Source organism: Buteo buteo, chromosome 22, assembly GCF_964188355.1.
Source record: "Buteo buteo chromosome 22, bButBut1.hap1.1, whole genome shotgun sequence".
NCBI lineage: Eukaryota > Metazoa > Chordata > Aves > Accipitriformes > Accipitridae > Buteo > Buteo buteo.
This window is the reverse complement of record NC_134192.1, coordinates 17,658,002-17,675,978: the sequence shown is the minus strand read 5'-3', so window position 1 is coordinate 17,675,978 and position 17,977 is coordinate 17,658,002. Positions and strand designations below refer to the sequence as shown.

Genomic DNA, 17,977 nt, shown 5'->3' with positions numbered 1-17,977 from the left:
TTTCTCTGATCTAACCAAATACGTGTATTAGTTTGTTTGTGCCCAAAGTCCACACTGTCTCCATTACAGATAATGAAGGCTCTACCTGGAATGGCTCAAACATCTGCTGACAGGCCGTCAGTGACTTGCTGTATAGCTTGTCAGTCTGTGATTTATGTTACAGGATGTTTGTTTGTCTATTTTTGCCTGAGATAAAGCTGTAATGTGCTTATTGAACCACAATTAATGTGGCATCAGCGTATGACATTAAAGGTAATAATGCATGTGGCATATATATACCGCTGTGTATTAAGAGCCAGGATGTACAGTCATCCCAGTTAACTGAAGGATCTGAATCAGGACTGTGGTCAGACTTGGCTCCCTCTTTGGTCAATGGAGGGAGGGAGATCTCAGCTGATGTATGGAGGTGCTCCTTTTCTCCAGAAGAACTAGCTTCCATATGCTCCTTCCTTAAGAGGAATGAAGCCTTCTACTTCTGGGTTATGCTCTTAGGTAGCCTTTTAAGGCAGTGTCATTTTGAAATCAGAGAGGATATTTCAAAGGTGCATGGCCCTGGGTGGATGCCAGACTAGTGTGGCAGTCTACATTTAGGACTAGCTCTTATGCAACTGATGTTGAGGTTGATCCTCACTTCTAATGTGTGTGAAAACAAAGCAAACAGAAGACTGAAAATCCATTTTTGCACCTATCTGCTTAGGCTATGTATACTAGTAACAGGTCAATCACAGCTGTTGACAGTGCCACTTCACCATTAATAAGGAAATGTTGATTTACATCAGCTTAGGTCTATCCTTCAGAGTTTTGTAAATGCAGTGGGCAGGTGGGTGATTTAACTGGGAGAGGCAGGGAGCTGTGGTTTTTCCCTTCTCTAAAATGTCATTCCCTTGAAACAGACACCAGAGGTTCTTGGGGAGTGTTGGGAATGGAAGAGGTCTCCTTCCTACGTTTCTTTCATTCACTCCTTACATTGCATATAGCTGAATGACAAATCCCAACGTTTCACAGCCGGACTTTGCACCAACAGACTGAGTAGCTCGTAATGTGTGCTGACGTGCTGCCTCTCTTTTGCTTTGCAGTGGCCATGTATAAAGAGCCTTCTCTCCACGATCTCACAGAGTTCTCAAGATCTGGAAGTGGGACCCCAACAAAGAGCAGAAGTGTTTCAGGAGTGCTAAATGGGGGTAAATCCATGAGCCAAAACGAGTCAACGTAGCCAGGTTCAGGCAAGCCAAGTGCTCTCTAAACAGAACCTTACCTCTGGATGCAGTTGAATTCTTACTAGCAGTCTTTCATCCAAACGTTCAATTGCCCAGGACAAGCCACCGAACTTGCATAGGTCACTCGTTTATCAGCCATTAGATCTACTGGTTGTCAAAGGATATACCCCAATAATGTAGAATATGCTTGTGCATATCACAAGGCACTTGGATAGCCAGCAAACATAACTGCGGAATAAATCTCGGAGAAGAAATGTCCAGCTCTTTCTCTCTCTCTCTTCTTCTCTCTCTCTTTCTCTCTCTCTCCTATGCTTTGTGGAATACGAAACAAAAACATTTCACAGCATTCACTGCTGATAAGAATTTGCTTTCCAACTCAGAAAAAGACCACTTTTGCTCTTCAAAGGAAATTTTAATGCTTGTATGTTTTATAGGGGCAAACAAAAAACAAATATGTAAACTCTGTTGTTTCCTTGGCTTACCGTTTTATATCTAAGGCTTGATAAAAAAATGTCCTTTAATTTGGAATAGTGCAACTTTTTGATTTCTGAACTCCAATGGGTCTTTAAAGCTATGTCTTTAAAAAAATAATTAAAAATTCAGGGTTGGAACTGAGAGTTGGTGTCTCAGGCTCAAGCAAACAGTGTTCTTGTGGTTTTAAACACAATGAAATATAAATTTTTATAGATTTGTAGTTTCTGGTAAAGTTCTTGTGCTAACCCCAGTCTGTAGGAATCGAGTTGTTTTGTTATCCCAAGTGGAAGTTAACAGAAAGGGATAAAATTATCCTCCAGTGTAGATTTCTCTTAATTCCATTTTGTGTGTCATGTTAAACTATTGTTGTGGCTTCTTTTCTAAAGACAGAAACTGTGGAATTAAGGTGACTTAATTTTTTTATAAGAAACGTCTTATTTGTAAAAGTCCTTCTTTCACTGTAACGGGCACGTGAATATTGTGTAGGAGGAAGCGTTAGGACAGGTTACCCCTAAACAACATATACTTATACATGCTATTGGAAACAATTGTTTAAAAAATGTAGTTAGGTTTCCATTTAGGTCATCATGTCTGTTGCATGGGAGAAAGTTGGAATATTGGCATAGAGTTGCATGATGTGTAAGATTTTGTGCATTAATCATTGTTGGATTCTGTGCTCCAAAACTGACATAGTTCTGTACAGGCAGCTTTCTGCCTAGTACAAACGAGTTGTTTATTATTTGTTGTATACACAACCATGCACTGAATAAACTATTTATATTAAGATGTACTTTTTAAAAAAGCTTGTTTGATTATATGATGTACATCCGTGATTAATTTCAAGGGAAAGGGTTGGCAGTTAAATTATAAAGTTATAAAAGATGCTGTAATTAATGTTCAAAGTCTTTCTGTGTAATGGGTTATTCCCCTGTAATGCCATACACCATACAAATGAGAACATGTTCTTTCTTTTGGATGCCGTTAGAACTGGTCTTACATGCCCAGCCGAGATACTCAAAACATAGTGACGATTAAGTGCCACAAAGTCTTGGTAACGGCCCCTCTGCCGTGCGCTGCTGGAGCCCCAGTGAATTGCACTCCTCTGCTTTGAGCTTCTCCAGCTTCTCCGTGCGTGTCTGCCCTCCCCGATAAGACTTTCCTTAGTGCAGCCACGTAGCGCTACCTCGCAGCACACCTCCCCAGAGCCCTCGGTACGGGGGGTCCCAAAGAGAGCCGGTAAGTCAAGCCCGGCTTGTGCCAGGGTGGCACCTCGAGGATGCTCGGCGTTTGCTGTGCATCACTGCAGCTACGCTTGAGGGGCCGGCTTTATCTGGTCTCGAGAAAAAAGGCTCCCATGCCTCCTGCCTTTGTGCCCGTGCTCTGGAGAGAAAAAACATCCCTCTCTGCTGCCTTTTCTCTCCGAAAACATCAGTGAGAACTTTTCTCATCTACAACATCTAGGCAGCTCTGACAGGTGAGCTTCACTCATCAAGGTGGTTCAAGAAGTCCTAGGAGGAACAAGTTTTCATCATGGGTGGCTGAAGAACCAGTTCTGGAAGGGAATAATGGAAATGGAGGCAAAAGCTACCTATAAATGTTAGCCTGAAATTAAAATCAGGTATTCTGCTGTCTGTTCTGCATGCCTCCCGCTTGACCAAGCTGGAATTAGTCCTCAGACCAGGCTGGGACAGTGCGGCTTTTTTAAGGTTGGAGCTGAGAGAGGAGGGAAGGAGATTGCGTTTCAGATCAAACCCCCAGATTTGTTGTTTTGTGGCAAATAGTAGGCAAAGAGCTCTGACTTGGTGAGCTCCCATATTGGAGCAGGGTGTTGCCCTCCCCAAATACCACCACCTTGCTGGCCTTCAGAGGGCCTGGGGGTCCTCAGCTTGCCCCTTTCCAAAGGGTGAAGAAGGTGAGAGCACAACCAATGCCATAGAAATCCTTAAAAATTGAAGATGTGTCCGTGATTGCTCCAGAGGTTTTGATAACTCAGTGGGTCTGGAGCATCTGTTCCCTTCAGCTAAGTGTGGTATGCCCTTGTGGAACGTTTCTCTTAACCCTCCCAACCCCAAACATCAAACTTACCGAGGTACACGTTCCAAAAAGGAGTCCAAGTGTCTTGGGAACATAAAACCTGATTAAAAATAGATATACGTGTGGCAAAGCTAGTTCAATGCCAAATGTTTACTATCCTAAAGATAACTGGAGGTCTGCTGCTTTGCTTTATAGCTGCAGTCTTACTGTTATTCCCCATCCCCAGTAGCTCCAACCTTGAAGGTCATTTGCAGCAAAAGAAAAATGCTCATCTCACAAATTGTCCCTTCTGAGGTCTGCAGTCTGACCCATCTTTCATATTGACGTTGGCGTCAGCTGTGAGCATTCACTGCCAAATCCCTAGTTTCAAAGGTTTCTAATATACCAAGCTAACAAAGGCCACTCTTGGATTGAGATGAGAAGAGAGATATGGTGATAGATGAGCCTTAAACAGCTGCTTCTGATAATTATGTTAAATTTCTGTTCCAACAATAGATTTTCCATCAGATTATTGTGGACTGAAAGGGCATTACTCCTAATGGAGTCCTGATAGTAGACAAAAGCTCATGCACATTATGAGCAAAGTGGGGGATTATGCCCAGGGTTTTACATGTAGTCTCTGGAGCCATAGACTGGGATTTAATAAGGAGAAATAAAGTTAAACATGCCTTTGCAACAAGTGAGGTGAAGGTGATATTCTGACCCAGCCAGCAAAGTCTCTTGAGTGGACAAGAATGTGGCATCAGCGCAGGACCAGATTAAGGAGCCAGACTCCAGAGTATTTCTTTATCCTTCAGCACCCATAAATTGGAAAGTTAAGCAGATGACTCCTGTATAATACGTTCCTTTAAGAAATCTGCTAGATGTTGGGAAAATGTCCATATTGATGGTTGTCTATCAAAAGAAAACTTACAGCCGCTGGCCAGCCCACTTTGCTCCGCCACATGTACAGTGGCAGAGTACAGTAAGATGCACATCTGGAATAAGGACAAAGCCCAGGGGCTGGTATGAAACCAGGCTGGCTGTGAGCCACTAACCATCTGCAGAAGGCTTGGTCTCAGGCTCTTCTCTTATTGCCAGTGTGATGGCTGATGCCTTTCATCTGCCGTTTCTCTTGTCCCTGCCTCTCCAGCGATGCTGCCCACGCTCCGCAGCGTACCACGGGCCCGGAATTGGCTCCGGAGGTGCAAAACCGCCACAGCAGCTTTCTGATGCACCTGGGCTTCACTTGGCAAAGCCCTGAGCCACCGCGGGGGCCGTGCAGAGACCTTACGAGAGGCTGACAAATACTACCTGCCAACCCAAGAGAAAACAGGTCACCCATGAAATTGGGAGGAATACTGCTAGGAGCACAACTATTATGAGGCAAAATTGCTGCCTTTTTGTGATCCACCTGTCAGAGCTGCTTTCGCGGAGGTCTCTGCAGGGGACTCGAGCATTGCCTGCTTAGCCTGGTTTTGGGGTGAGGGAGGGGGGGAAGAGCTCATCTCTGTATCACAGAGATCTTTCTTTTTTCTTTTTTTTCTTTTAATTTACCTCATGCTACCTCATAGCATGGTTGTATCTCCGTAGCCACTTGCTCAGCCATGTTCATCGCTGGCACGATGGAAGACAATTCCCTACTTGGGGAAAATAGCTCCAAGTTATCCCAGGGAAGAACAGTGCCCCTTCTGCAGCACCGTCTGGTGTCCCCACCACTGGTTTCCAGCCCACGGGCCAGGTTTTCCAGTGGGATAAAGACGGTGTAATGAGCTCAGGGATGCTGTGGTACACCAGGCCTCTCCCCAGCTGGGCACCAGCACGAGAGCCAGGTCTGGCAGAGCTCTGCTGTGTCTTGAGTATCTCTGCGTGGAGACCAGAGCCAGCTCTAACGGGTTTAAATGTCTCCCTGACATATCCATGACCAGGACACTTTTGCAGGACAGAATCTGTACGTAACAACCTCCTATCTTCTAATAAATAATTCTCTCTAAAACAGATTCCCTCTTGTCTGGGCTCTGATTTTTATTACTGCAGATATTCAAGGGCTCTCCACCCCACCACTGGTGCACTACACCATTGCTTGGCTTTCCTTAGGATATAGACCCTTCTGTATTAACATTGTCCTTTTCCTATGTCTTCCTGAACCAGAAAGGGGCAACTTGAGTGGTCAAGCCAAGACCATCACAGCTGGATCCTTCAGTTTGCTGTAGCCTCAATATGGTCCGTGGAAGACACAGAAAGTGTGATGCATTTTACTGGCTCAGGGAATGGCAACTCTAAATGTTGGAGCTCAGTTTCCTACATGGTGCAAGACCAAGACAAAAACCCACCATGGTTTTGTCTGACTTTGGCTTTGCAAAAATGACATAAAAGCATAGTAGAAAGCCTATTTAAAATAGATTTCTTAGGAAAAAGCCCTACCATGCAATTTACCCTGAATAACACCAGCTTTGGGCTTTTTTTCAGCTCTTTGGGAGGGAGATGTTCTTGACAACTTAAAATTCCCAATTCACGGTGTGGATTTTTAAGAAACTCTCTTCCCTAGCATGAGTGAGCAGAGCTGTGGGGCCGTGCCCCAAGGTTCATGCCTTTTGGAGAGCAAGGTCGTGAAACAAGCTAGGTTTGCTGGTGCATGATGGCTTTTACTGCTGATCGGCTCCGGTAGCAGAGCTTACCCTGCTTTGGGAACATGCCATGTCAGTTTGGGGGGCACTCAATCACCCTGCCCTTCTGTACTTCCTCTGATGGGGAAGTTTAAATATTAAAAGAAAACCCAAATTTGAAACACGTTTTACATTAATCAGAAAAATTGAAATAATAAATTATTCCATCTCATCAGGAACTGAAAGACATTTACAGGGTTCCCTTCAAAGATCATCATTAACAATTTGAAAGTTAAGATTCTTAAACACCACGTATGGAAAATTACTCTCAAGCACCCATAGGCCTAATTCTTCCCCCACATTTGGCATTTCTCACCTAAATTCAGCAACTGGAGGGGCAGGATGAGTGCTTTCATCTCCCATGGGTTTCTCAGCATCACACGTCTGTCACACTCGTTTTCTGAGCTTGTCCCCTTGCCGAGGACGGAGTCACAGGTCCACCCTCCACCAAGGGCCATCACATTTGTATATGGAGGAAGAATTGTCCCTGTCCTGGCATTTGTAGCACACAGGGCTGGTTGATTTGATGAGGTGTTGATCAGGGCTGATCTGAGCTGTTGATGGCATATTTTGCGTGACACAGCAGACTGGCAGCTCTCTTACACTCTGTCTTTACTTCTGGCTGGAGATGTCTCAGCTCAGAGCATGCTCCCAGGGGAGACTGGGGTGAATTTGGGGGCTTTGCAATGAAAAGAACTGCTCAGGCACTGATGGCAAAATGCTGCTTGCCGTGGCTGACCGACCATGGCAGCAGCAGCGCTGAGAGGACCATGGCTGGCGCCTGTTAAAATTAATTCATTAGTGAATAGACTGCAAAGCTCTGAAAAGTAATTTGTCGTGATTCGTCACCCGCAACTTAAAGAAAACTAAGGCACAGACAAAAGCCCTATCCAACTGGGGTGAGGAGATCATTCTTTTGCCCTTCCTTTGTGTATTGATTTAATTCAATTATTGGACTTGGTATTACAAAGCAGGGCCTTGCACTTGGAGTGGGGGCACAGACTCCATTGTCCAAACCCTTGCAGCAGGGAAGTTTCATATAGACAAGAACTCAGAGCTCTTTTAGTGTTTTCAAACAATCCTATATATATTTTGAAGAAAACCATATTGAGGACTGAGCCAAAGTCATCTCTCTTTCCTGCTGTGAGCTCAGGGAGACAAATCTGTGAAAGGATAGGTTTTCAGACACCCTCTCAAGGGCAACAGGAAAAAGAAAAGGTAGAAAAGAATTTACATAATCAGTGTTGTACTCAGAAACCCTCCAAAGGACACTTGGAGCATCCCTGGTCCTGCACGCACATGTGCTCCAGGGCAGGGGTAATGGGAATAAAATGTCAGAAGGTGAATGACTCCTGTTCAGGGGTATTTCTGGTGACAGTGGCTTCACCACATGTTCCTCCAGGTCACTGTTTAGCTCTACCAAAGACAGTTTAGAGCAATGAAGTAGAAGTTTCACTTTGCTTACAATGAAAAGGACAAGGCCAATAAAGGCAGGTGAAGGAAGGGATGGAGCCTAAGGATCAGAGAGTGGGACATGTTCTCCACGAGAGGCAACAAAACCACTGCCACTCATTGAGTTTAGCAGGACTCAGCTCACACCCTGACCCACGATCAGGACAGCAAAATAACATGGCACAGTTCAGACTCCTCTGTTGTGGATGTCTCAAGGCCTGATCCTAATCTCAGTTGCAGAATACACCACGGACTCCAGTAAGTCTGGAGTCCTATGCTGATTTGATGTACCTTTAGACCAGCAATTCAGCCTATTGCTGAAGGACCTCAGACATTACCTCATGCAAAGAAATATGTTACAGTCTTAATCTATGAAATATTTTTAGATAACAAAATTAACCGGTTCAAAACTTAATTAATCCTATTTCCTTCCCCAATGGTTTCCTTCAAATGGTACTTGAAATAGTTTTACTTTCCCCCATTGTCTGTCTAATGCACTGATGAACTTTTCCTTCTGAGCTTCTGCTTATTTTAATTGTCTGCTCATCCAACCATCCCTTCTGATAATTAAGTGAGTTAATAATATAGAGTGATCTTTAAAAATTAAACTTCTTTCCTTGTTAAGCAAAAGCAGAACTTTTGTTGTTGTTTAAAGAGGTAGGCTTTTAACTTTCTTCATTTAAAAGAACAATTATTACCTTTGGAAGTAGTGGCAACATTTGGGAACTCATCTGCTACAGAGATGTTGGTGAAAATATTACTTTGCATTAAATAATACAAAGGTTTTGCATTAGATAATATAATGAGGTTTTTCTAGGGAGTGTCAATCAGCAGGTCTTACGATCACTTAATCAGCATAGACTGAGCAAAACAAAGAGAAAGCAAAGGAAATCATAAACCAGTCAGGACTATGGATGCTGGTCTTTCTTACCAGCTGGTGTCCTCTTCTGCTTGCAAGATCCCTAAGGCTCAACCTATGAACACATCACCAGTCTCACCTTCTTGGTCACTAATGCTTGGATCTGTAGTATCCTCTTCTGCAAATTTAATCGACATTCAAGATGTGCAGTGTGGAGCCCAAGCATGTGTCAGCCTCCCATGGCAGGTCCGTGGCATCCCTGCTGTCATGCAAAGCCAGCGTCTCATCAGTGTTTCCTCACCGGAGGTCACTTGCTGAAGGTCCTTCTCCTCCTCGGTGCAGCTCCTCACAACATGCACGTTGCAGAGCAGGGGACCGTACCTACCCGGTTACACATCTGGTTCCAGGAGAGCTTTGGCAGCTGCTCACCCACAGCAGAGCTGGCCCCAGCACATCTCTCTGTGGCATGTTACTGAGCCAACTCTAAATTGTTTTCGTTTTCAACAGAGACAAAGGCAGAATTCTTCCATCGTGCTCCACATCAGACAGACAGCAGCCCACTCAGAGTTTAAATTCTGCCAAGGAGGAAAACGTCCTCACATAAGCATACTGAAATGTATTACATATACACACACGCACAAACATATATGAAAGATACATATATATATATATACACACACACACAAATACATACATATATACATTTTTATATCTCTCTCTATATAGATAGACAGACAGATATAGATAGATCTATGCATATATAGCAGCTCACGTTTGCCATACAAGAGCTCCCTGGCAAACAGCCTGAACTGGTGAGAATGGGGCTGGCACCAGAAAGCTCAAGGAACACCTCGTGGTGCGAAGCAGGCTTAGAGCACACAGCAATGCACCTTGCCAAGGCAGTAAACTGGAAAATGTTTAGGAGACGAAAACCCTGCTAGCCTTTTTCATGCAAGCACTTTCTCAAGCCCCATATTCCCCTTGGTACTGGCTGACCCACCTTGTACAGTGAGCAGGAAGGGACCGATGCTTCGCTAGAAAGTTTTTACTTGATCAAAGTTTGCAGTGGGAAAGGCTTTGATCAGTCAGCGTGAAGCGCAACAGTGAAGAATTGCTCAGCAATGGCATGAAAGAGGAAAGCAGACTCCCGTCCCTCGACCAACACAGCAACAGGGAGGGGAAGCAGCTGCTAAAACTTGACAAAAAGCTGCACAAAGATCTCAAGTCTTTGAAAGCTGCCATGGAAATGCAGAAGGGTTTAAGCAGCTGACAGAGATTACAGAGTTGGATGGAGCTTGCCAGGCAAGATGAGGCAAGAGGCGGGGGAAAAGGTTAATCGCCAGCAGGGTTAAAGGAAATTAAAAGTATATGTGCAAAAAAGTGCTGGGAAGAGAGAGTAGGCCTAGGAATAACCACTGAGTGGGATGGTATTAATGATGACTCAAAAGTGGTGAAGTTATTGAAAGTTGGGCTGCCTACAGATCTAGGCATTTGTCTTAGTACCAAAAGCCTTCATTAAATGCCAATAAAACTTCCAGCCATCTGGTTCTGAACCACCAAACCTGATCTCTGCTCTGATTGCCCAGAGCACAGGGTAAGTCACCTCCTCGCCCTCCTGGAAATGGCTGCGAGAGGAAAAATCACTGTAGTTACAGAAAGGTCAGCAAAATGAATGGGCTCGACAAGCCCGAGCGTATTGCATCCTGGAACAAACAGGCCCAGGGCGAGTGGCTGAGCAGCAGTGGCTTTAACCAGTTTTATGTATTGTCCGAACCTTGGGCTAAAACCATGTTATTGCTCTATAACCAGAAGGAAATAATTGGTTTGTAAGCCAAATTTGTAATCGGATGGTTTGTGTTAGTTCACATATGCAATGGATAACAGTGCTCTGCCAAATACCTCATCTGTGTCCAAGTAGACTTCAGGCTATCACTGTGAATTTATCAGTAGAATCAACTAAAAGTTTAGCAGTAAACACGTACGTTCCTCTGTCCCGTAAATACTCTTAGAACAAAAACATCCTAATCCAAATAGCTCAAGTATCACCTGCCCTTCTTAAAAGTGAATGCTGTGCTATAAAGTGATGCACGCCTAAAAGTGTGTGAAAAAAGAGAGCACAAGAAAAGAGCAAAAGAAAGCCATTGTAGGGATGAAAAACAATTGCACATAAATTACTTTTAAAGCCCTTTTAAAATTACTTTTAAAGCCCTTTTTCCTATTAAAAAAAAATTTTGAACTACCATGCAGAACACCCGAACTGCAGACGACAGAGAGAGGTCTGGACCGCATGGCCCTGCCTTGCTGCACTGCACATGCTAAGAGAGGCTGAGGAAGATAAAGAGACAAGGAAGATGATTGGCCTTTTTTGGAAAACCTGATGAACAGATACAGCATAAGCATTTTCTCCTTGCTATATAATAATGCATCACAGCGATGAATGAGACTGGAAGTCAGCTCAACTGTGCACAGCTTGGCAGCACTGAGGTTGGCCACAGTCTAGACTGGCCTGACTGCCTGAGAAAGGGGTTTACTGGGCTCAGCATACCTGGACTTACACCTAACTCTGGTCAGAGAGATTTGTCTTTTGCCTGCATAGAACTAGCATGAATTGTAGTAAACCACCACATTATATTGTTCCCGGCTCTCTCCCTAATGTCAGAAAATGAACCAGCCACTGACTTGATGAAGGAAAATGTCTGTGCTCTTCCTCACATGCGTTAATATACGCAGGCTTTGGGGGTAACCTTTACAGTACTTTATGTATTCAGCTCCAGCAGCCAAAGAAGACGGTATTGTGAAATTCCCTGCAAGAAGCCAGCCTTCAGCCTCAACGGTTGAGCACTTATTTGAACAGGACCTTGATTTGTTCTGATGAAGGCAGCTGTCAAACCACTCAGGGAGCCGTGCTTTGTACGTAACCATGATATTTAAACCCCACGACCTTTTAAAAAGTGTAAGATCTGGCTTAAAGGGCAGCCTTCCTAAAATAAATTACTCTGAAACCTCTTAGGTCAGATTTTTTTAAAAATCTATAATAGACAGACATCGCATTATTTTACTATGAGAAGATTAATCACTAATATGTGGCAATTGATTTTCAAGCTAGATTTATTTATGATGTGTTTGTACAGCACCATGCACATGCTTATCTATTATCCAGATCCCAAGGAGTTACTTGGTACAAATAAATCAATGCAATTTATTGATTAAGTTATATAAATACTCTTGGAACTTGGACAAGTGAAAGTTTCTGCAGTCACTCTCAGGTCTCTCATTTATGGGCTGAGAGCTGGCAAGTTATGGTCCAAAGAAAGCCAACGAGGCTGGTGAGCTCAACATGGACCCTGCAGCTGGGTTTCTGTGGCTGCCTGTGCTTTCCTGCGTGATACAAGTCCTATTCGCATTTTTGGTGCATGCTGCAGTCCAAGTGAGGGAAGGCAAGGGGTGATTTTTCTCCTCTTTTGACCAGGCTGCAGGATATCTGCACGGCATGCTGGACTCTTTTAGTGATGGATGTGATGACCAGTACCAGGTTGCAGCCTGTGAACTGGTGCCTGAACAGATGCAGAGCAAACGGGTGCCAAGAAAGCACCCACAAAGTCGCATCACTATTCTCCTCCAGCCCCTTGCTTTAAAATTCCCCTTGTTGTCAGGCCTGTGCAAATCCCGGCCAAGAAGATGTCGCATGTCTCTTGCCATCTTCCTCCCTTCACCTCCATCTGGCTGCTGTTTCTTGTCTCGTGCCCGGGGAAGCGCTTTGGGCAGCCTCTCCAGCCCGCTGCAGTCCTGCCCTGCCCGTGCCTAAAGACACGGCGGCACTAAAACAAGCACATAAATCCTATGTGCACGGAGATACCAGCCCTTGAGCATCTCAAGTTGAACATCCCAAATTAATTGACATTCTTGACTGAATCTTTCTGTGCCTCTGTTCCTTATCTATAAAGTGATAATGTTTCTCCCCTGCCTTACTGGGCTTCACAGAGACAAATTAATTAATAGTTTGCATGTGAAATAAACAAACACGACTGGAGTAATGAGTGTCATGGAAAAAAACCAAGCGGAAACAGTATTTCATCTTTACAGCAAGGCTGAGCAGTATGGAGTAAACAAGAGCTGGGGACACACACTGAATGATGGGAAGAAAACAGATTTTTGAATTGCTGCCCACTAATTTGCATCAGGCAGTCTGCTCAGCGACTGAGGCAGGGCCCCTATGGAAAAACCAGCATTTGATCATATAATGAGCCGTCGCTAGAAACCCAGGAAAGGGGCTGCATTTCAGGATAAGGCTTTCCCTGCTCCTCGCACGCTTGACTTTTTGCAGTTTGAACACTGTCACATAAACTTGTCTGTTAGCTTATATAATTTAATAGAAATTTAATAAAGTTTATGGAGCTTATCTGTACTATCACAGCTGTGTGCGGGACTGAGTCCTTTGAAAGTGCATTTCTTAAATGTGCAATGGTTCAAATTATCCTGACAAATGCAAAACAAAGATCTTACATAATTCACTGCATCTGGCAAAGATAAAATTTTACATGTCATAACAATACGTATCAAAAGAATTATGTAAAACTCACCCATAATTTAAAATGTCACTGGAATAGCTTCATAATTAGGGCAAGGTCTTTAAAAGGCTCCCTGTGGAAACCAAAACCTCTGTGACAGAGACTCAGCTGAATGCATGCATGTAGGTAAAATACAAGTGTAAGAAATTGTACTTGCATTGGATGGTGGAATTGGAAGCGCCCGTGGCATTAACACAGCCTCTGTGCCCAGCAGAACCAGGTGAGCTGGAGGTGACCTCCATGCCCTGCAGAGATGCTCCTGCTAAATACCTGGGCATGCCCTGTAGACCGTGACTTCTTTTACACAGGCAGAGGGCTGTCGAGTTTGGGCATCGCACGCTGAAACTGCAGCTTAAAGAGAAGCTTTGGGTGCCCTGCGACTTCACAGGATGTCACGGTCCTTCCAGCCTGTCTCCCATGCCAGGGCAATGCGATGGGTCACGCTGGGGGTGGGGGAGGGACCACGTGCTACAAAAATTGGTGAGACCTAGAAATGTCTTACCCTTCATTAACTTGTGTGTTCAGCGGAGTTTTACAGGAATTGAAGAGAAGAAATGAAAAGCGGATGGCAGGGAACAACTTGGTGACATCTAACATCAAAGAGCAATGAGATAAGAGTTATTATTTAGACCTGTCAAGTCTCCGCTGTACCCAAAGGGAGAGAGCAGGCGTGACCTACTTGCAGAATTAAGAATTCACCAGGAAATGAGTTTTAGGATTCAGGAGACCGTCCACCCTCTAAATCCAAATATCTGTTGTGAAAACCCAGCATTGGCTTATGACTAGGCTTGAGATGCTGCTTCGTTATTTGAGCTAAAAACACTCTCCTCCTGCCCTGACTTCTGGAAGCTCTCCAGTTGCACCCGGTCACTTCATGGTGTGTTGCAGATGATGCTGAGCTGCAGCAAAAGGCTTGCGTGCAAGCAGGGGCTCTGGCCCCAGAACAGCAGCTCACACATGGATTAGTGCAGCTAATGCACCTTGCCAAGAAACTGGGGGGGGGGAAACCCCCAAATCTGCCTTCCAAAGCACAGCGAGCAATGGTATGTTGTTGTATACACAGTAAAAAATGGGGCTGAGATGCGGGGAGTTGGAGGGAAGGAGTCAGGGATGGGGCTGTGCGGGTGAGGGGGTGGCTGGAGCTGCCAGGAGCTGCTGGGGTGACGTGCCTGCCCCACGCTCCCCCCCAGCTACCTGAACAGGACTTGGCAAGAACCACTGAAGGGACAGAAGCCTTCAGTTTGCAGGTGCAAAATTCCAATTTAATCTTGCAGGTGCAAAATTTAGACTTGTGGAGCAAAATTTTTTTGCTCTGCTCGTGTGGGTGGATTCCTGTCCCCCTCAGCGGGTCTCTCCTTCCACATCAGACCTGCAAAATGCAACGTCCTTGCAGGGCCGTCACAGCTGCCGAGCAGCGGCTCTACAGTGGGTATGTGGGAGCACTGGTGAGGCACGGGGCACTGGGACAGCCAGCAGTGAGCCTTTGAGGGATCTGTCCGAGCACAACTCCAAACGCTGGGCCGATATTACAACTTTCTTTCATTATATTCCTTCTGCGTGCAGAGGAACAAGGGAATATTCATCTGTCTATGAAGAGGGCCTGACCCCAAGCACCTGAACTGCTCTTGTCTGGGATGAACAAAGGATGAAGTTCTCAGCCCCGTTTTCTCCCTCTCCTCTCGGGAGAGCGCAGATTTGCAAGAACGGGCTTTCTCTGGGCTGCAGAACAAAGCAAGGCAGCGTTCCTGATAGCATCAAATCCAGAGGGACTCCTGCAGAAAAAGCAAGCTTGAAGCAGAAAGGAACAAAAGGGGAATGTTTCACTGCAGCGGGGCATCGGGACTAACCATGGCCAATGGAGAACTGCCCAGGGAGAGAAAAGACTGCCCGGGGATGCCGAGGAAGAGGCATCCCAGGTACCAAAGAGCCTTTGGAAAGATTGCTAAGGTTTTCTGCGTGGAGGCGGGGGAAGGATGTTTAACTGATCCATTTGGCCATGCACTTTTGTGCTTTGGTAACTAAAGAGAGGTCAAGTTTGGAGCTCTTTTTTCAAATGTAAACCTTTTTGCTTCAGCTGTTAGGTTAACTTAACCTGAAGAAGTGGGTTGTACCCCAGTGTTGGAAAGGGAAAAGAAAGGATAAGGGGGAGGGAAAGTTGTGTTTAAAGAACTGGAAGTCTCAAGCTGGTAGTGTCTGTCTCAGACCTCATCAACTGCAACATCAGGGCTCTGTTCTCAGATGCAGATGTTAGAAACATCTGTGCATCACAGGCTGCCGAGAAACCTGAGCGGGGGAAATTTCCAGATATTGCTCAGTTTCCCAAAGCTTGCCAAGACCAGGAGCCAAACACACCAGCCTAATGACAACCTGCTAAGCTTGATTTCTGGCTGCTGCCAGTCCTGCTGTGTTCACTGCTCTCCTGCAGTCTCATCACATTTCCTTGATCCCGCCCCCCCCCCCCCCCCAAATCTATGGCACTGGATAAAAAGAAAACATGAAAACCAGAAGCACCAAAGTAGCAGCTAAATTTCTAGCTCTCAAGACAGAGGAGAAAAGCTGAATAAAACAGTAGTAAATGCATTGAAAAAACCCAAGTAGATCCTAATTTTCTTATTTTTAAGCTTCTGACTTTTAAGCTTATTTGGCTGACCTCGTGATTTGGGATTTATAAACCTAAGTATATTAGCATCTTGATTTATGCTAACAGATCACCAAGTTCATTGCACCACTGCATTTGGCCATGGAAAGCCATCCTCTAACCACAGGCACCGTGGGGACCACAATTAAAAATATACAAATGCTCATTACAAGCCCCAGAGCTCACAGCTGGGCAGAACTGAGCTCCTCTCCAAAAGATGCAGAGGGGATGAGGGAGCAGGGGGAGAGGGCTCATTCCTGTTGCTGTGAATATTCATGGAAAAGTAGGAAGCGAGTAAATCCAATGGAAATCAATAGGGGTTTTCTCCATCAGCTTCAGCAACCTTTGTAGCTATGGGATTCCCTGTGGATTCACCCTCCTGCAGGTCTGCCGGCCGCTGTAGGGCTTGGGACCCGCACCGCTCCAGGTAGCGCTGCCTCCTTCTTCCCTGGGGCACCAAATAAAAACCTCTCCCATCCCTTTTCTACAGCCTCTGGAGACTGCTTACAGTCAGCTGTCACCAGTCATGTCCTGGAGACACTGAGAAAGGAGGTTTTCTGTATTTCATGTTGAACTGCTGAAGTCTGTATTTCCTTTGTTCCCGTGCTGTAGCTCAAGGCGCGATGCGTGTGGCAGAGGACCGGGCTGGGTGAGTCAGTCGCTCCGAGCATCGGGGATGGCGGTTTCCCCAGCAACGGGAGATGGGAGAAGAAGAAGAAAAAAACCCTTCAGAAGAGCTTTTTCCCTGTAAACAGGTTCTCGCTTTTGCTCTTCTCAGCAGCCTGCGTGCAAACCTGCACACACACACACACACACACACACACACTGCTGCCACTACAGAAGAAAGGCTTGATTTGCTTATCTGTTTGTTGCTTTGCTTAGGTTTTTTATTATTTTTGAAGGCGAAATGCAAAGCAGGAATTGGCATGGTCAAAGCCGAGCAATCTGACACCTCCACATATGTCCTTCAAGCAGGGAAAGCGAGAGACATGGCAATTATTTTTAAATCAAAGGGTAACTATTAGCAATCCCTTACAAACATATCCATGACACTATAAAGCTGAATTTAATCACAGGTCCAAACTCTGGGCTGTAGCAGAGTGGTGAGTTATACAAAAGGCAGCATATCTAGTGAATTTTGTATTTGGGGAACATCCCTTTCTAGCCTCAAGGGCTTAGTGACCTATCTCTGTCTGTTCAGAAGACTTAGAAATGCTGGTGGAGGTTGCCTTGTTTTCCTCCTCCTGCTCTTCTCTCCAGCCCCAGGAGGAAAACTGCATCTGAAACTCCTTTCTGTCTGCATTAGAATCGACATCCCTCGGTTATCCTCACCGCATCTAAAAATAGCACAGGGAAATCCGCCTGAGATCAAAGCGATTCATTTACAAAGCGCTGCGTGAGGACAGAGCTCCGTGATTCTCATTCCCATCACATCCGCACTAGTCGGATGGCAGGAATCACACCAGCGCTTTGAAAACGTGGGGATGGCTCCCTGCCTCTCCCCCGCCTCACCCCGCCGGCTCCGAGGAAAAACAAGTGGGAGGAAAATTATTCGGGCCGTGCATGGGGGCTGGTGGGGACAAGGAGAAATGGGTTTTCTCTGCACATGTTGCAGACGATGCTCCCCTCCGCGCTGGGCTTCAGCAGCCCTCTGCAAAGTGGAACAGGAGTGAAAAGCCCAGAAAAAGAGGTACAGCTTCAGCACCCAGAGAAAGGAGCATCCTGCCACCTCGAAATATGCCAAAGGAGCCAAGATCATTGAGTGCATGAAATTAGAAATAACGAGTGAGCCTGCTCCTCCTCCAGCAGCCAGCCTGCCCTGGGAGGTGGTGCAGGACCCGTCCACGCTGCAGGAGGATGCTGCAAAGATTTCCTCCGAGATCTTCGTGCAAACCCCTACTCTGAAGGCTTAATTATGGTTGCTGATTAATTGAGCAACACATAAGCAACAGAGTTACAGTATCATGTCTTCGGGATAGCTAACCCCGTGCTTTTTAATGCAAATCTCATGATGATTTGGCAATTTACCCAATAGACCCTGATACTGGGATATGCCCCAGGGAAATTTCTTTTTTTTACATAAAAAGGTT

General features: G+C 45.3%; 1 protein-coding gene across 5 annotated transcripts in view; it reads left to right on the top strand.

Annotated features, from left to right (window-relative positions):
* FGF13 (fibroblast growth factor 13) overlaps positions 1 to 5,704 on the top strand; it is a 268,386-nt gene extending 262,682 nt beyond the window's left edge. For all 5 annotated transcript variants that reach the window (XM_075053926.1, XM_075053923.1, XM_075053925.1 and 2 more), the window contains one exon: positions 1,077 to 5,704. In XM_075053926.1, coding sequence (XP_074910027.1) covers positions 1,077 to 1,213 — 137 coding nt within the window. In that variant the 3' untranslated portion in view covers positions 1,214 to 5,704. The remainder of the gene's footprint in view (positions 1 to 1,076) is intronic.
* Positions 5,705 to 17,977: the final 12,273 nt, after the last annotated feature.